Below are 20,889 nucleotides of genomic sequence, written 5' to 3' on the forward strand. Positions count from 1 at the left end.
CCACCCAGCTCAGCTGCCTGCCACCAGCTCGGTTTGGCACAATCCCTCCCTCAACCGCAGCCTGTGCATGGAGCCAGCAGTTTAATATAGAATATTGCTCAGTGACTTTTCTTGCTGCAATTCTTTATATTTTCTCTTTACATGCCTCGGATTGGCTTCAAGACCCCACGCACCTTATCGTTTGCCTCCCCATGTGGATTTAAACTCCATGTCTCCCAGGTTCCACGGGCCTGGACAGTCTCTGCACACCTGGTTTGCTCTTTTCTGAGTGGTTTTTAAATCCCCCTTGCAGCACAGCACTTAAGAGTCAGAGCTCAAGTGGTTGCTGAACACTGCAACCCCTTGGGGCAACTCTTTGTCACATGGAGGTATATGCGGCTTCCAGATTGCTGTTCTCTACCCCTGGATTCTGGGTTTCTGGTTCCATGTATGGAATTGATTTAATTACATTTACTTTGTTGAGCAACTCATATTGCTTAAACATATACTAAGGTGGACACTGAAACAGGACCCTGTTTCTGTCACCTTTGCATTGGTTCTAGTCACGACTCAGCAACAGGTAATATGGTAATATGTAATATGGTATTACTTGGAAATAGGTAATATGACAGTTTTCATTTACATTGCAACTTTTACTGCTTTATTTACTAATAAAATGGGTTATATCATGCAGGTTTATATGACTATGGGAATACTTCAATTTACTAGGTTTCAGTTTTCTTCTCCATATTTTATCATTAAGGGATAATATGGCACTCCTAGGAATGATACAATCTTTATGGACTAATAATGAGTGGCTAGTTGAAAGAACTAAAATTATTGAGAACCAGAGGTTATCTGAACAAGTGGATATTATGATAGGCAAAATTGTCTTCATATCCAAGGGTACTAGGAAGTTACCTGAAAGGGTTCATACTGTTTAATTTGACGTTCAGAAGTTATCCCAAAATTTTGATAAGGTAACAGACAGAATGTACGTACCTCCAGGATGGCAATCTACACAATATCCAAGAAAAGTTCAAAGAAGACATGTTATATTTAAAGGGAAACACTAAAACCTTGGAATCAAAGATGCAGAATGGGGACCAAAAAATTGATATCTTAGTGAAATCACTAGACACATATGTATGTCAGGAGATTCAGGCTTTACAAGAGACAATGGTAAAAAGATTTGAAATGATTGAGGAAATTATTGGAGCTGGTGAACAGGGTAAGAGGGCTCAAGGACAGGATACAATGTCACTACCAGCTATCAGAACTGGTTTACCCAGGGTTTTAGCATCATACCCTGTAACTTACTCCGACCAAACGTCAACTTCTAAAGGCTCAAAAGGAGTCAAAGAAGGTAGATGGACTCCAATAGGAATGAATGATCTAAAAGAAATTAAGCAAGCTGTCATTAATTATGGCTTGCACTCTGCATTTGTTAAGGAAATGATAAGGACTTGGGTATCTAATGTCAGAGCTACCCCCCGTGATTTCTCTCAGGTAGTGTCTGCAGTATTGGTTTCTTAAAGAAATAATAACACATAGTTGGGTGTGTAGGAAGGTGGTGTTGATGTGAGAGGAGATGGGATAACTATGACTAAAATATGTTATATATAATTCTCAAATAATTAATAAAATAATTATTTTTGAAAGTTAGAGATAGTAAATGAAAGAAAGTCAATGTTATTCTTTTCTATAGTGCATGTGAGTACTTATTAATCTGAAATACTGATGTACACATAAAACTATTAACTCTGTAAGATAATTTGTTATATCTTTTAATGAACAAATGGAAGTGCACTTGTCCTTAGACAAAAGTAAGAATGAGGGTTGACAGCATCTGTGAAGATTTTTTGTACTTCTGGAAAACAAACTGCTCAATAGACACTAGAGAATGTGACAATGGTCCCTGGTGTGTTCCAAGTCACATTTGACTCTCTAGAGTCATCAGAGAGATTCTCTAATGATGAAAACAGCAATAAAAGAAAGATTAGTGCCATATATAATAACTTCAGGATTTTGTCTGCAATCTGAACTGATTTTCATTTTTATGAGGTGAGATTTAGGTTCTTGTGAATTAGTCTGGTTTATGATTTTCTCTTTGCTGTTTGAAAATATGTATATGTACTCTCAAAATTGTGTCCACAAGCTAACACTTAGAAATAGACATAATCGACTGGTCAGCAAGCATCTTGGATTGAGTTAAAATTTTCTTTAAATTAGCTAGAATCAAATTAAATTACTGTAGCTAGATAGGCATAATTCAGTTTTCCAGTAGTTCTCATTTAGACAATTATAATCCTGAAATTCTACACACATTTAGCCATGTATAAACTTAGCACTCAAACATAATGTTTAAAAAATTAGTTTTTGAAATGATTTGACAGTTCTATGTCTGAAAAGACTTTTTTGTGTTTATTGAGTCCCCCTAGCATTGTAAACACTAGACACTTTGAATAATGACTAAGATACAAAGACAAAAGTCTTGGGAGGTTTATCACCCTGACCCCTAGCTATGTGAAACTTAGTTCACTCTTTAATTGTTTAATACCAAAATGAAAAATGTATTTCCTGGTAACTATGCTAAAATTATTTTATTTAAATAATTAAAATATTTATTATTTTAATTATCTTAAATAATTAAAATATTTATTATTTTAATTATTTTAAATAATTAAAAATAATAATAATAATTACCTTATTTTATTTCCATATGCTGCAGTTAGAGACTCTTTTTGTACTAGGAAAAAAAATTTATGCAGATAAATAAACAGCATCAAAAATACTGGTCTAAATATTCTGTGATATTTTATGTAATGAATAGATTGATATTTCAAATGGGAAAATAAAGTAATGACTTAATTATATTATTTATAATGGTAACATTATGCAAAGACTTAATTTCAAATTTTTTTCTATTTCTTCATTATCATTTTGATAAGACTGAATAACTTTGTTGATTTTTTTTTAAGTCTTGCTAAATCGGCAGACATTGTAAACCATATAAATGACTAGGGGTCTTTTTATACACTGGCCATCAGAACTGACAATCTAACTTTTTTTTTCATTTACAGTATATCCAACTCTATTACAACTACTAATTAATTTCACTTGAGGAATAGTTTCAAAAGGAATTAACAAAATTAAACCTGAAGATTTACATTCTGATTTCATTACTACATAATAGTCTTAGGTAAGTTACTGGACATTTTCCAAACTAATTTCCTCAACTATAAGTTAGGAATAATAAAAATACTTAAATAACTTCATAGATATTTGAATAGAGTTAGATATAAAATGGTAATCCAGTAAGCATAGGATAAATGTTAGCTGCTTCTCAGGTTCCAGTTTCCCATCTTAGACACACAAGATATTTTTGCTATGCCAAGACAATTTTAAATATTCTCAAAAGCTTCATTTTTTAATCCTTTCAGTTAATGCATATCTATGAAAACTCACGGTGCTTGAAGTCTGATTCCTGTTGCTTCCGCAAACACTTTTAAACTATAAAGATTCATTACACACAACTTAAACATTGGAACAATGTTTACTACAAAATAAAACAAAGTTCTTAGTGATTTTAATAACTTAATTGTTTATAAAAATTTTCATCTATGAAATAATAAATATGGTATATTTATAAATATTTTCGTGTAACGTCTCCCTCACAGTCTTGATCTGACAGCAATTACACTGTCCATGGCTCTACTGAAGTATGGAAACAACACTGCAGTGACAGAGTTCATTTTATTGGGCTTAACAAAAGACCCGGTCCTTAGAGTCATCCTCTTCATCATCATCCTGTGCATCTACCTGGTGACTGTGTTTGGAAACCTCAGCACCATCCTTCTCATCAGAGTCTCTTCCCAGCTCCATCACCCCATGTACTTTTTTCTCAGTCACTTGGCTTTCGCTGACATAGGCTACTCATCTTCTGTCACACCTAATATGCTTGTCAACTTCATGGTGGAGAGAAATACCATCTCCTACTATGGATGTGCCATTCAGCTTGGTTCTGTTGTCTTCTTTGGATCAACTGAGTGCTTCATTCTGGCTGCCATGGCTTATGATCGCTTCATGGCAATCTGCAACCCACTGCTTTATTCAACCAAAATGTCTACACAAGTCTGTGTCCAGTTGCTCCTAGTTGCTTACATAGGTGGTTTTCTTAACTCTTGGTCTTTTACTTTATGTTTCTATTCATTAGTCTTCTGTGGCCCCAATGGAGTCAATCACTTTTTCTGTGATTTTGCCCCATTAGTAGAACTCTCCTGTTCTGATGTCAGTGTCCCTGCAGTTGTCCCCTCATTCACAGCTGGCTCCATCATTGTGGTGACAATATTCGTCATAGCCGTCTCCTACATCTACATCCTCATCACTATCCTGAAGATGCGCTCCACTGAGGGCCGCCACAAGGCCTTCTCTACCTGCACCTCCCACCTCACGGCAGTCACTCTGTTCTATGGGACCATCACCTTCATCTATGTGATGCCCAAGTCCAGCTACTCCACAGACCAGAACAAGGTGGTGTCTGTGTTCTACATGGTGGTGATCCCCATGCTGAACCCCCTCATCTACAGCCTCAGGAATAATGAGATCAAGGGTGCTCTGAAGAGACAGGTTGATAGGAAAATATTTTCTTAGAGACACATGTTTTTCTGTGGAATATGTTACTGTGATAATACACAGAAGCTCTAAACTTAAATCTTTTTTCCTTTGAATCTTTAATACACGAACATGCTTCACTGCCTAAAGACTGTTTTGCACGAGGTAACTCTACCTAAAATGTGCTTTCCCCTTCACCTAAGAAATATCAAGTCATAGAAATTAATACAGCTCTCATCTCACTTCTTTTTGGAGTAGAATATTTGCTGTCTACACGTCAATAAATTTATAGCATAATAATATGATTAACTTTCTCTTCTTGTTCTGTAAGTCACCACGCATTTATTTTATTTAATTTATTTACAGTTTTGTCCTCTTTGTCCTGTGTATCCCTTTCTCCATATCTTCTATCCAATTACCAATAGTGTCATGTTTCTATGAGTTTGAACTTTAAAATATTTCACATGCAACTGAGATTCTGAAAAGTTTTTCTTTCTGCATAAGTATTATTTTAAATAGCACAAAGAGCTCAAATTCCATCCATATTGCTGCAGATGAAATAAAACTATTGAGGCTGAATAAAGTTAGTGTAGGTGTACTCCAATTTTACATACATCACTGACAATCACTTAAGTTGTTTCTGTATCTTGACTGTCTTGAATGAAATTGTTGTGATAAATGAGCTATCCTCATGAATGATTGATGTATACCCATAAATGGGATTGCTACACCAGATCTCTAGGACTTAGGAAGGTTCGACTTTCACTTTTTGAAGAGTTCCATACAGTTCAGATAATGACCATGCCAATGATGTGTATAGCAACAGTGTAAAAGGGCTTTTTTATACCATATCAACTCTCATCACACATGCCATTTGTATCTTTTTTGGTGTGTCAAAATTGATTTCTACTTTTACACTCATAAGAGAACTACACAATAGCATAGCTGATCAAATTCCAGCTCCCTTTCCAAAGAGTATTTGAACAGGAGGAGGAAATATGAAAATGTAAACAAGAGCATGTTCTCGCTGAGCGCTGCAGTCTGAAGCAGCTCCTGGAAGTGATGAATCGTTTCCAGGCAGTTAGGCAGGAGAGGCAGATGATAATGAGTCCCAGAGAGTCTCAGAGTGTTCACCAGTCACCTTCCCTTTAGAAAGTCCACGGTAGGTTTTAATAATAACTTTTTATTGACTTCACTATTCCTGATGACTATGAACACAAATTAAAAATTTCTGAATTCTCATTGCTTTTGTATGTCTTCTGTAAAAAATTGTCTGTCTATTCAGCATTCTGTAAATTTCAAATCAAACTATTTTTTTTGCTACTGAGTTCTGTTATTTTCTTAAAAATTCAGATGTTAAGTATACTTATATATCGGTTATCAAATATATTTTCCAAATTCTGTACACTGCCTTTCCTGTTTCTGTGTTATTATGTTTGATGTGTAAAATATTTCTAGTTTAATATTTGTATTTGATTTTGTTATTTGAGTTTCTGGTGTCAAAAAAGAAAAAAATCATTCTCAGAGTCAACATCAGAAACATTCATCAATGAAAAACAAGCCTACAGTGCATAATCCCAGAGAACCGCCTTCCCCCTGGGGCCACAAGATCTCCCCAGAGCTGCTCCCTTGAACGCTGGGCCTGGGCTGAGGGCTCAGCCCGACAGGGGCAGTTCCTGTGCTTTGATAGCTTCCCTGAGGACAGGCAGGCCCTGTGTCAGCTCAGCCATATTCCTGGCCAGCAAGAGACAGTGAACTTCTAGCAGACATCCATTGGAGGAGGGGTGAGTTTGCTCCTGGACCGAAGGCTTCGGCTAGGAGGAATTCAGACTTTCCCCGCCCCCCTCGACTTTCTGGTAACCCTGCAGTGGTGGCTCCACCCTGCTGAGTTCTCCCGAATCCCATCCCAGCCTTCATCCAGGTACACCTTCCTCTCTTCCCCCCTTCCCCCTGGGTCTACAAGATTTCCCCAGAGCTGCTCCCTTGCACACTGGGCCTGGGCTGTGGGCTCAGCCCAGCAGGGGCAATTCCTGTGCTTTGATAGCCTCCCTGAGGGCAGGCAGGACCTGTGTCAGCTCAGCCATATTCCTGGCCAGCAAGAGACAGTGAACTTCTAGCAGACATCCATTGGAGGAGGGGTGAGTTTGCTCCTGGACCGAGGGCTTCGGCTAGGAGGAATTCAGACTTTCCCCGCCCCCCTCGACTTTCTGGTCATGCGACAGTGGTGGTTCAACCCTGCTGAGTTCTCCCGAATCCCATCCCAGCATTCATTAAGGTACAACTTCCTCTCTTCCCCCCTTCCCCCTGGGGCCACAAGATCTCCACAGAGCTGCTGCCTTGCGGCTGGGCCTGGGCTGTGAGTGCAACCCAGCAGGAGGGAGTGCCTGTGTTTCAATAGACTGCCTGAGGAAAGGTAGGCCTTCTGTCAGTGAAGTCCCTGAACAAGGGAACCTGACCTGGTACCAGTAGATCCAATAGAGAGCATTTCAAGGAAGAGATGGACAGACGCCAAGGCAAGAACTCCTCCAACAATCTAAAAAACAACATGAAAACTCCAGATCCAAACGACCCTACAATAGAAGGACCTGAACATCTTAATTCAGAAGAAGTGGAAAAAAGTGCCATTATGAAAGCAATAGAGTCCCTTAAATAGGATATGAATAACTCCCTTAAAGAACTGGATGAGAAGTACAACAAAAAGATTGAAGAAATGAGTAAAGAAATGGATGAGAAGTATAACAAAAAGATCGAAGAAATGAGTAAATCCGTGAATGATACACTGGGAAACCAAGAAAAAACAATCAAACAGGTAATGGAAACAGTTCAAGAATTGAAAACTGAAATGGAGGCAATGAAGAAAACACAAAACGAGGGCCGACTGGATATGGAAAATCTAGGGAAACGAACAGAGACTACAGAATCAAGCATAACCAATAGGATACAAGAGATGGAAGAATGAATCTCAGATTCTGAAGATACCATAGAGAAAATAAATGCTCTGACCAAAGAAAACAGCAAATCCAACAAATTCTCATCACAAAGCATTCAAGAAATCTGGGACACAATAAAAAAACCAAATCTAAGAATAATAGGGATTGAAGAAGGAGAAGAACTGCAGATCAAAGGCCCAGATAATATATTCAACAAAATTATAGAAGAAAACTTCCCCAAACTAAAGAATGATATTCCTATGAAAGTTCAAGAAGCATACAGAACATCGAATAGACTTGATCAAAAAAAACATCCCCTCACCATATAATAATCAAAACACAAAACATGCAGATTAAAGAAAGAATATTAAGAGCTGCAAAGGAAAAAGGTCAAGTAACTTATAAAGGTAAACCTATCAGACTTACACCAGACTTCTCTATGGAAACCATGAAAGCCAGAAGGTCCTGGATAGAGGTACTGCAGAAACTAAGAGACCATGAATGCAAACCCAGACTACTATACCCAGCCAAGCTATCATTCACTATCAATGGAGAAAACAAAATATTCAGGGATAAGAACAAATTTAAACAATTCGTAGCCACAAACCCAGCATTACAGAAAATAATAGAAGGAAAATCGCAACCTAAGGAATCCAACATTGCCAACACTGCCTACAATAACTCAGATATCAAGTGACCCTTCACGAGCTTAACTCAAAGAAGGGACACATGCAAACTCCATAAACAAACAAACAAAAATAATAATAGCCGGAGTCAACAATTACTGGTCATTAATATCACTTAATATTAATGGACTCAATTCACCTATAAAAAGGCACAGAGATTGGATACGAAAACAGGATCCAACATTCTGCTGTTTAAAAGAAACACACCTCAACAACAAAGACAGACATCTACTCAGAGTAAACGGTTGGGAAAAGGTTTTTCAAGCAAACAGACCTAAGAAACAAGCAAGTGTGGCCATTCTAATTTCAAACAAAATTGACTTCAAACTAAAACAGAAACTCAATCAGAAGAGATGGAGACGGACATTTTATACTCATAACAGGAACAATTCATCAGGAGGAAGTCTCAATCCTGAATATCTATGCCCCTAATATAAAGACACCCACATATGTAAAAGAAACTCTTCTAGAACTCAAGGCAGTCATCAAACCACACACACTAATAGTAGGAAAATTCAACACTCCTCTCTCACCAATGGACATGTCAATCAGACAGAAACCTATCAGAGAAATAAGAGAATTATTGGAGGTATTGAATCAAATGGACTTAACAGACATCTATAGAACATTCTACCCAAATAGGAAAGAATATACCTTCTTCTCTGCAGCTCATGGAACCTTCTCGAAAATTGACCACATACTCGATAACAAAGCAAACTTCCACAGATACAAAAAAATATTAGTAACCACCTGTGCCTTGTCAGACCACCATGGATTAAAGTCAGAATTCAACAACAGTGCTACCCCCAGGAAACCAACAAACTCATGGAAGTTGAACAGTCAACTACTGAATCACCCCTGGGTCAAGGAAGAAAGAAAGAAAGAAATTAAAGTCTTCCTTGAATTTAATGAAAATAAAGAAACAACATACTCAAACCTATGGGACACAATGAAAGCAGTGTTAAGAGGAAAGTTCATTGCACTAAGTGCCCAATTAAAGAAAACGGAGAAAGCACACATTGGAGACTTAACAGCACACTTGAAAGCTCTAGAAAAAAAAGAAGATGATTCACCCAGGAGGACTAGAAGACTGGAAATAATCAAACTGAGGGCTGAAATCAACAAAATAGAAACACAGAAAACAATCCAAAGAATCAATGAACCAAAAAGCTGGTTCTTGGAGAAAATCAAAGATTGACAAACCCCTATCCAAATTAATCAAACAGCAGAGAGAGAACATGCAAATTAATAGGATCAGAAATGAAAAGGGGAACATAACAACAGACACAGAGGAAATTCAGGGAATCATTAGATCTTACTACTAAAGTTTATATGCCACAAAGTTGGAAAATGTTAAAGAAAAGGACATTTTTTTAAGATAAGTACCATATACTAAAGTTGAACAAAGACCAGGTGAACAATCTAAATACACCTGTCAGTCATGAAGAATTAGAAGCTGTTATCAAAAATCTCCGTACCAAAAAGAGCCCAGGACCAGATGGTTTCAATGCAGAATTCTACCAGAACTTCCAGGAAGAGCTAATACCTTAATACTCCTTAATGTATTTCACAATATAGAAACAGAAGAGTCATTGCCAAACTCTTTTTATGAAGCTACTGTTACCCTGATACCAAAACCACACAAAGACACAACCGAGAAAGAGAATTACTGACCAATCTCACTCATGAACATTGACGCAAAAATACTCAATAAAATACTGGCAAACCGAATCCAAGAATACATTAGAAAAATTATCCATTATGATCAAGTGGGCTTCATCCCAGAGATGCAGGGCTGGTTCAACATACGCAAATCTATCAATGTAATCCATCATATAAATAAACTGAAAGAAAAAAACCATATGATCATTTCATTGGATGCTGAAAAAGCATTTGACAAAATTCAACACCCATTTATGATAAAGGCGTTGCAGAGATTGAGTATTCGAGGATCATACCTAAATATAATAAAAGCAATATACAGCAAGCGGACAGCTAACATCAAATTGAATGGAGAGAAACTCAAAGCCATTCCACTAAAATCAGGAACACGACAAGGCTGTCCACTTTCTCCATACCTCTTCAATATAGTGCTTGAAGTTCTAGCAATATCAATAAGACAACATCAGGGGATCAAAGGGTTCCGATTTGGAAAGGATGAAGTTAAACTTTCGTTATTTGAAGATGATATGATAGTGTACATAAGCGACCCCAAAAACTCTACCAAAGAACTCCTACAGCTGATAAACACCTTTAGTAATGTGGCAGGATACAAGATCAATTCCAAAAAATCGGTTGCCCTCCTATACACAAAGGACAAAGAAGCAGAGAGGGAAATCAGAGAAACATCACCTTTCATGATAGCCACAAACACCATAAAATATCTTGGGGTAACTCTAACCATGGAAGTGAAAGACCTATTTGACAAGAACTTGAAGTCCTTGAAGAAAGAAATTGAGGAGGATACCAGAAAATGGAAAGACCTCCCCTGCTCTTGGATTGGGAGAATCAACATAGTAAAAATGGCAATTCTACCAAAAGCAATCTATAGATTCAATGCAATTCCCATCAAAATCCCACAAAACTTCTTCACAGACCTTGAGAGAACAATAATCAAGTTTATATGGAAAAACAAAAAATCCAGGATAGCCAAAACAATCTTATACAATAAAGGAACTTCTGGAGGCATTACCATTCCTGACTTCAAATTCTATTACAGAGCAACAGTGATGAAAACAGCTTGGTATTGGCATAACAACAGAGAAGTCGACCTATGGAATTGAATAGAAGACCAGGGTATTAACCCACAAACTTATGAACACCTGATTTTTGACAAGGGAGCTAAAGGCATACAATGGAAGAAGGAGAGCATCTCTAACAAATGGTGCTAGCATAACTGGATGTCAACCTGTAGAAGAATGAAAATAGATCCATATCTATCACCATGCACAAAACTCAGGTCCAAACGGATTAAAGACATCAACATTAATCTGACCACTTTGAACCTGATAGAAGAGAAAGTGGGAAGTAGTCTACAAGATATAGGCACAGGAGACCACTTCCTAAGCAGAACCCCAGGAGTGCAGACAATAAGAGAAACAATGAATAAATGGGACCTGCTGAAACTGAGAAGATTCTGTAAAGCAAAGGACACTGTCAGTAAGACAAAAAGGCTACCTTCCGACTGGGAGAAGATCTTCACAAACCCCTCATCAGACAATGGTCTGATCTCCAAAATATACAAAGAGCTCAAGAAAGTAGACACTAAAACCCTAATTAACACAATTAAAAAATGGGGGTACTGATCTGAACAGAGAATTCACAACAGATAAACTTCGAATGGCCAAAAGGCACTTAAGGTCCTGCTCAACCTCCTTAGCGATCAGGGAAATGCAAATCAAAACCACTTTGAGATATCATCTTACACCTGTCAGAATAGTCAAACTCAAAAACACCAATGATAGCCTATGCTGGAGAGGTTGTGGAGTGAGGGTAACACTCATCCATTGTTGGTGGGAATGCAAACTTGTGCAGCCACTGTGGAAATTAGTGTGGCGATTTCTCAGGAAACTGGGAGTCAACCTCCCTCAGGACCCAGCAATTCCACTCTTGGGCATATACCCTAGAGATTCCCTAACATACTACAAAAGCATTTGTTCAACTATGTTCATAGCAGCACTATTTGTAATATCCAGAACCTGGAAACAACCTAGGTGCCCCTCAATAAAAGAATGGTTAAAAAAGGTGTGGAACATATACACATTAGAGTTTTACTCAGCGGTAAAAAACAATGACATCTTGAATTTTGCATGCAAATGGATGGAAATAGAAAACGCTTTACTGAGAGAGGTAAGCCAGACCCAAAAAGAGGATCATGGTATGTATTTACTCATAAGCGGATTCTAACCATAATTAAAGGTCTTTGAGCCTATTATTCGTGATCCTAGAGAAGCTAAATAGGAAGATAAACCTGATGAAGATTATTTAGCTATCCGCCAGGAGGTAGGAAATAGACAAGAGTCCCAGGTAACCTCGGGTGCATGGGGGGAGGGATGGTTGTTGGAAGGGGAGAGGGTTAGAGAGAAGGGAATAGGGGAGGAATGGGGAAAGCTCAGTGGACAGGGATGAGGGGGAGGGAGGAAGGATGAATATGGGATCAGGGAAGAATATATTTCAACTAAGGGAGTCATTTTAGGGTTTACAGGAGACTTGATTATATATGGGATCCCAGGTCCAAAGAGAGTTCCACAGATTGTTCTCTAGACAGAGGAGAGGGTGCCTGAACCGGCCTTGGCCCATAACTGTAACATGAGGGGGCTGGCTTGTTGGGGTATCTGTCCCGCCCGGTACCCCACGCCGACATGCCCCAAAGAGAAAATCAATCACACAGAGATCTCTATAAGGTTATAAACTGATTGGCTCATTAGGTCAGGCTTCTTGTTAACTCTTATAACTTATATTAACCCATTATTCTCATCTATGTTAGCCATAATGGCTCAGTACCTTTTCCAGTGTGACAGCTTACATGTTGCTTCTTCAGTGATCTGCGCAGGAGTGCCAGAGGGACCTTCCTCCTCCATAACCTTATTCTATTCTCTTTGCCCCGCCTCTACTTCCTGTCTGGTTGACCCGCCTATACTGCCTGCCTGGCCAATCAGCGTTTTATTAAAATATGATTGACAGAATACAGATAATTCTCCCGCACCATTTCCCTCTTTTTTTTTTTAAACAAAGGAAAATACCCATAATCCATTTGTTGGGAATGTGGGTGTAGTATTTCAGGCTACTTCCTGCTGGTTGGGGGCACTGATAGTCTTAAGGGGACCTAAAGAAAATTTAGAGTTATAATCAAGTCATGACTGGAGTATCCTGTGAGTCTTGATCATCTCAGGCAGCAGTCTTGAATCTGTTCTGGATGTGGAACTCTGACATCTGGGCCATCTGTTCCTATCGGAGATTTTTCAGGTGGCCTCCCTTGGTCAAAGGTGATTATTCTTAACTCTGAATAAATCCAGAGTCTCTCGTTTTCTGTGGAAACAAAAGCAAAATCTCTTCTCCAAAGTAACATACCTTTTGACTTCAGTTTTGAAGCCAAGGTATTTTCAAAATTCCTATCTTGGGTTAGTTCAGCAGCATTTATAAACAAAAATCTTTTAGCAGTTGTTGCTCCTTCCTCAGCAATCAAACAATTTAAAGAGAGCATAATAGCATACAGTATGAAGATTCTCTGTGCATTTTCCATCTTTATGTGGCTTTATTTTAACCTCTATTTCTTTTATTTTTACTTTTACTTTTTGAGACAGGATCTTTGTATATCTTTGTCCTGGAATAACACTGTAGTTATTAGTGTTATTACTCAATAGCCTGTGAGTTCAGGCTGTCTTTGAACTCACAGAGATCCTCCTGTCTCTGCCTCCCCAGTGCTGGGATTAAAGGTGTATGCTACCACACCTTGAACTCACAGAGATCTGTCTCTGCCTCCCAGGCATTGGGATTAAAGGCGTGTACTACCACACCTTGAGGTCACAGAGGTCAATCTACCTCTACCCCTTGAAGTCACAGAGATCAATATGCCTCTGCCTCCCAGGCATTGGGATTAAAGGTGTGTACCACCACACCCAACTACTCTCTTTCTTCCTTTTTTTACATTAAGAACTTTAACTTTTAGCCTGCATATATTTTTAACACACTGTAAACCATTTAGAGGTTTTCTTCAACTTCGAATCTTTCTTTTACTATATATCTCTCTTTTTCTGACTACAGGAGTCTTTAAAGAGAGGATGAAAGCCGTGGCTTTGACAGCTAAATCCTCGTGGCTGAGGTACCAGCCAGAGCTGTGTTCACTGCCACAACTCTATGGCGCTTCAAGGTCCTTGCCAGCAAGCTGCAGCATTCTGCTCACAGACCACACTCAGTCAGACTGCCTGCCTGAAAGAGTCAGAGTTTGCCCTGGCAGGACAGCCCAGAAAGTCAGCATTTTAAAACAGCGCAGCTTTTCGCCTGCTATGGCTGAAAACCGAAAAGCGTGCATTGAGCTTTACATCAACACCGTTTAAGTTTTTCGTGGCAGGACCTCTTAAAAGAGCTGCAAGGTTTTGCAGCTAAAGCTGAGTCAGGAAGCCTCTCTTAGATGAGAGCGCTTGCTTGCCTCTAGCAAGCAGAGCAGACCCGAGAAATTGCTGCCACCAAGAAGCCATGCTTTACTCTATTCTTTCTCAAGCTTTCTCAGGCTTTCTGTGGATTCAGTTATCCACGTCTGGGCGCCATATGTAACATGTGGGGGCTGGCTTGTTGGGGTATCTGTCCCGCCCGGTACCCCACGCCGACATGCCCCAAAGAGAAAATCAATCACACAGAGATCTCTATAAGGTTATAAACTGATTGGCTCATTAGGTCAGGCTTCTTGTTAACTCTTATAACTTATATTAACCCATTATTCTCATCTATGTTAGCCATAATGGCTCAGTACCTTTTCCAGTGTGACAGCTTACATGTTGCTTCTTCAGTGATCTGCGCAGGAGTGCCAGAGGGACCTTCCTCCTCCATAACCTTATTCTATTCTCTTTGCCCCGCCTCTACTTCCTGTCTGGTTGACCCGCCTATACTGCCTGCCTGGCCAATCAGCGTTTTATTAAAATATGATTGACAGAATACAGATAATTCTCCCGCACCACATAACCATACTGATGAATATTTTGCTTATCACCATAGATCCTTCATCTGGCGATGGATGGAAATAGAGACAGAGACCCACATTGGAGCACCGGACTGCACCCCCCAAGGTCCAAATGAGGAGCAGAAGGAGGAAAAAATGAAAAAGTAAATCAGAACTGTCAGGGATGCGATTACCCAGTGATACAAGGGGACTGATCTAATGAGAGTTCACCAAGGCCAGTTGGACTGGGACTGAACGAGGACGTGATCCAACCAGATTCTCTGAATGTGGCCAGATTCTCGGAATGTGGCTGGGCCGGAGTCTTTCTGAAAAGCCATTGACAATGACACTGGGACTTGTTTCCTCTGCATATACTGGATTTTGGGGATCCAGTCTGTCTGGACACTCACCTTCCTGGACCTGGAGGGAGGGGGGAGGAACTTGAACTTTCCACAGGGCAGGAAACCCTGACTGCTCTGAGGGATGGAGAGGGAGGAGGAGAGGGAGTGGGGGTGGGTGGGAGGGTGTTGGGAGGAGGGCGGAAATGGAAACTTTTATAATTTAATGAAATTACTTTCTCATCAAAAAAAAATAATAATCCCAGAGAACCTAGACAACAGACAAGAGACATACATGGATCTCATAGGAAAGAGAAAAAGACAAGATCTCCTAAGTAAATTGGTAACATGGGGTATCATCAAAAAGGGTAGAAGGGAAAAGGGGAGGAAGGGAAGAGAGCAAAGAAAAATGCATAGTGCAATAAAATCAATAAAAAGGAAAAATAAATAAATGAATAAATGCAATATAGTTGATGGTGAAGATTAATCATCACAGGATATTACTAATAAACCCTTAGGAATTTTAAAAACATATTTCTTGCTTTATTCTTATTTAGCTAACTCAATGATTTTTCCAAATTCTTTTATTTTACTGCAAACTTTTTACTATTTTTAACTTAAATTCTTTTAAATGCATGTATTTTGAGTTAATTTCATTCCAGTAAATTTCATTGCGTGTGATAGTGAGTGTGCGTGCGTGTGTGCATGTGTGTGTGTGTGTGTGTATCACACTTTTATATCCATTCACCTGTTGATGGTTATCTGGGCTTATTTTATTTCCCAGTTATAGTGAATAAAATGGTAATAAACATAGATGTGTAAGCATCTCTGTCATAGAACACAGAGTCCTTGGGGTGTATTCCAGGAGTTGGTATAGTTAAGTAGTATGGCAGTTTTAGTTGTAGTTTTTTGATATGTAATGGGTACACCAGTTATCCTTCCAAAAAAGTGAATAATGATTCCCCTTTCTCCATATTCTAGTCAGTATTTGTTTACATTTCTCTTCTTGATAGAAACCCAGTAGACTAGGATAAGATAGACTTTCAAAGAGGATTTTATCTGCATCTCTCTGGCTAAAAATGATAAATTGCTTTTAAGTATTTATTAGCCATTTATGCATCAAGGACACATCATAATGTCTCTGAGATGCCATAGTGCATCACTGGTGTGGGAAGTCCTTCTGTGTATGTGTTGCTTTTATTGGTTAATGAATTTAGAAGTTGCTTTTGGCCAATGGCTTAACAAAGTAAAGACATACTGAAAGAGAAATAGAGAGAAAGTAGGCAGAGTCAGGGAGATGCCATGGATCCACCAGAGGAGAAAGATGTGAGCCTTCAGCCAGAACCTTGCCAGTAGGCCATGGGTCTCATAGTAAAATATAAATTAAAAGAAATGGGTTAACCAAAGATATAAGAGCTAGCTAGCAATATTCTTAAGCAATTGACCAAGCAGTGATTTAAATAATAATAAAAAGTGGTTCTGGTCATAAAAGGATTACAGATATGCAATAAAGATATATTCAGAGGTCTCCTGAGTCCTGGGAAGACCAGCTAGCCCTGTTGCCCTGCTGAGCAGTTCTTCCCAGAGAGGTGAGTGGGTGCTCACCGGGGCAGCCTGCCTGCCTGTCAGGGAAGGGAGCACAGCCCCCCCCCAGCTTCTGCAGCAGGGTCTTCGGTGTTCCAAGGGACCCCTCCCCTCCCCCCACTGCTGCGGGCCCTTTGTCTCCTGAGTCCTGGGAAGACCAGCTAGCCCTGTTGCCCTGCTGAGCAGTTCTTCCCAGAGAGGGCTGAGGAGCTCTATCCAGAGAGTGCTGAGGAGTTTCATCCAGAGTGGGGGAGATGGGCAGGCGCCCAATGCAAGAATTCCTCCAACAACCTGAAAGGTAACATGACATCGCCAGAATCCAGCGAGCTCGAATCTAGAAGAATTGAACACCCTACTCCAGAAGAAATAGAAGAAATTGACTCTAAGCGCTTCTTTATGAAAATAATAGAGGAACTTAAACAGGAGGTGAAAATCTGCCGCAAAGAAATGGAGGATAAGTATAACAAAAAAATTGAGGAAATGAGTAAAGAAATGGAAGAGAAATATACCAAAAAGTTTGAAGAAATGAGTAAATCCGTAAATGAAATTCTGGGAAAACAAGAAAAAACAATCAAACAGGTAATAGAAACAGTTCAAGATTTGAAAACTGAAATGGAGTCAATGAAGAAATCACAAACCGAAGGCCGGCTGGCTTTGGAAAATCTGGGTAAACGAACAGAGACTTCAGAAACAAGCTTAACCAATAGAATACAAGAGATAGAAGAATGAATCTCAGACTCTGAGGACACCATAGAGAAATTAAACACTCTGTCCAAAGAAAACAGCAAATCCAACAAATTCTCATCACAAAACATTCAGGAACTGTGGGACACAATAAAAAAAACCAAATCTAAGAATAATAGGAGTAGAAGAAGGAGAAGAATTGCATTTCAAAGGTCCAGAAAATATACTCAACAAAATTATAGAAGAAAACTTTCCCATCCTAAAGAACAATATTCCTATGAAGGTTCAAGAAGCATACAGAACACCGAATAGACTGGATCAGAAAAAAACATCCCCTCGTCATATAATAATCAAAACACAAAGCATTCAGACTAAAGAAAGGATATTGAAAGCTGCAAAGGAAAAAGGTCAAGTAACTTATAAAGGTAAACCTATCAGACTTACACCAGACTTCTCGATGGAAACCATGAAAGCCAGAAGGTCCTGGATAGAGGTACTGCAGAAACTAAGAGACAATGGATGCAAACCCAGACTACTTTACCCAGCCAAGCTATTGTTCACTATCAACGGAGAAAACAAAATATTCCAGGATAAAAACAAATTTAAACAATACGTAGCTACTAATCCAGCCTTACAGAGAATACTAGAAGGAAAATCACAATCCAAGGAATCCAACATTCCCAATACTGCCTACATTAACTCAGACATCTAGCGACCCTCCACAAGCACAACTCAAAAAAGGAAAACACATACATGCTACTACCCAAAAAAATGACCGGAGTCATCGATCACTGGTCATTAATATCACTTAATATCAATGGTCTCAACTCACCTATAAAGAGGCACAGACTTAGAGATTGGATACGAAAACAGGATCCAACATTCTGCTGTCTACAAGAAACACACCTCAACCACAAAGACAGACACCTACTCAGAGTAAAGGGTTGGGAAAAGGTTTTCCAAGCAAATGGTCCTAAGAAACAAGCGGGTGTGGCCATTCTAATATCTAACAAAATCGACTTCAAACTAAAATCAATCAGAAGAGATGGAGATGGACATTTCATACTCATAACAGAAACAATTCATCAGGAAGAAGTCTCAATCTTGAATATCTATGCCCCTAATATAAAGGCACCCACATATGTAAAAGAAACTCTTCTAGAACTCAAGGCAGTCATCAAACCACACACACTAATAGTAGGAGACTTCAACACTCCTCTCTCACCAATGGACAGGTCAATCAGACAGAAACCTAACAGAGAAATAAAAGATTTACTGGAGGTACTGAATCAAATGGACTTAACAGACATCTATAGAACACTCCACCCAAATAGGAAAGAGTATACCTTCTTCTCTGCAGCTCATGGAACCTTCTCGAAAATTGACCACATACTTGGTAACAAAGCAAACTTCCACAGATACAAAAAAATATTAGTGACCACCTGTGTCTTGTCAGATCACCATGGATTAAAATTAGAATTCAACAACAATGGTACTCCCAGGAAGCCAACAAACTCATGGAAGTTGAACAGTCAACTACCTAATCACCCCTGGGTCAAGGAAGAAATAAAGAAAGAAATTAAAGTCTTCCTTGAATGTAATGAAAACAAAGACACAACGTATTCAAACCTATGGGACACAATGAAAGCAGTGCTAAGAGGAAAGTTCATAGCACTAAGTGCCCACCTGAAGAAAACAGAGAAAGCACACATTGGAGACTTAACAACACACTTGATAGCTCTAGAAAAAAAAGAAGCTGATTTACCCAGGAGGAGTAGAAGACTGGAAATAATCAAACTGAGGGCTGAAATCAACAAAATAGAAACACAGAAAACAATTCAAAGAATCAATGAAGCAAAAAGCTGGTTCTTGGAGAAAATTAACAAGATTGACAAACCCCTATCCAAACTAATCAAACGGCAGAGAGAGAACTTGCAAATTAATAGGATCAGAAATGAAAAGGGGGACATAACCACAGACACAGAGGAAATTCAGAGAATCATTAGATCTTACTACGCAAGTTTATATGCCACAAAGTTGGAAAATGTAAAAGAAATGGACATTTTTTTAGATAAGTACCATATACCAAAGTTGAACCAAGACCAGGTGAACAATCTAAATAGACCTGTTAGTCGTGAGAACTAGAAGCTGTTATCAAAAATCTCCCTACCAAAAAAAGCCCAGGACCAGATGGTTTCAATGCAGAATTCTACCAGAACTTCCAGGAAGAGCTAATACCTATACTCCTTAATGTATTCCACAATATAGAAAAAGAAAAGTCACTGCCAAACTCCTTTTATGAAGCTACAGTCACCCTAATACCAAAACCACACAAAGACACAACCAAGAAAGAGAATTACAGGCCAATCTCACTCATGAACATCGATGCGAAAATTCTCAATAAAATACTGGCAAACCGAATCCAAGAACACATTAGAAAAATCATCCATTATGATCAAGTAGGCTTCATCCCAGAGATGCAGGGATGGTTCAACATACGCAAATCTATCAATGTAATCCATCATATAAATAAACTGAAAGAAAAAAATCATATGATCATTTCATTGGATGCTGAAAAAGCCTTTGACAAAATTCAACACCCATTTATGATAAAGGTGTTGGAGAGACTGGGGATACAAGGATCATACCTAAATATAATAAAAGCAATTTACAGCAAGCCGACAGCTAACATCAAATTGAAAGGAGAGAAACTCAAAGCCTTTCCACTAAAATCAGGAACACGACTAGGCTGTCCACTCTCTCCATACCTCTTCAATATAGTGCTTGAAGTTCTAGCAATAGCAATAAGACAACATAAGGGGATCAAGGGGATTCGAATTGGAAAGGATGAAGTGAAACTTTCGTTATTTGCAGACGATATGATAGTGTACATAAGCGACCCCAAAAACTCTACCAAAGAACTCCTACAGCTGATAAACACCTTTAGTAATGTGGCAGGATACAAGATCAACTCCAAAAAACAGTGGCACTCCTATACACAAAGGATAAAGAAACGGAGAGGGAAATCAGAGAAACATCACCTTTCACGATAGCCACAAACACCATAAAATATCTTGGGGTTACTCTAACCAAGGATGTGAAAGACCTATTTGACAAGAACTTTAAGCCTTTGAAAAGAGAAATTGAGGAGGATACCAGAAAATGGAAAGACCTCCCCTGCTCTTGGATTGGGAGAATCAACATAGTAAAAATGGCAATTCTACCAAAAGCAATCTACAGATTCAATGCAATCCCCATCAAAATCCCATCAAACTTCTTCACAGACCTTGAGAGAACAATAATCAAGTTTATATGGAAAAACAAAAAACCCAGGATAGCCAAAACAATCTTATACAATAAAGGAACTTCTGGAGGCATTACTATCCCTGACTTCAAACTCTATTACAGAGCTACAGTAT

At 38.9% G+C, this 20,889-nt stretch overlaps 1 protein-coding gene across 1 annotated transcript; it reads left to right on the forward strand.

Moving 5' to 3' along the window:
- The first annotated feature begins 3,687 nt into the window (after positions 1-3,687).
- Positions 3,688-4,632, forward strand: LOC148121515 (olfactory receptor 5P6). The gene has a single exon (XM_087907672.1). It carries the CDS (start codon positions 3,688-3,690, stop codon positions 4,630-4,632), a length of 945 nt encoding a protein of 314 aa, XP_087763798.1.
- The last annotated feature ends 16,257 nt before the right edge of the window (positions 4,633-20,889 follow it).

The sequence above is a fragment of the Myodes glareolus genome, chromosome 7 (assembly GCF_982192425.1).
Source record: "Myodes glareolus chromosome 7, mMyoGla1.1, whole genome shotgun sequence".
NCBI lineage: Eukaryota > Metazoa > Chordata > Mammalia > Rodentia > Cricetidae > Myodes > Myodes glareolus.

Coding starts and splice junctions, on each gene's coding strand:
- LOC148121515 (XM_087907672.1), top strand. CDS start 3,688: ATGGCTCTACTGAAGTATGGAAACAACACTGCAGTGACAGAGTTCATT.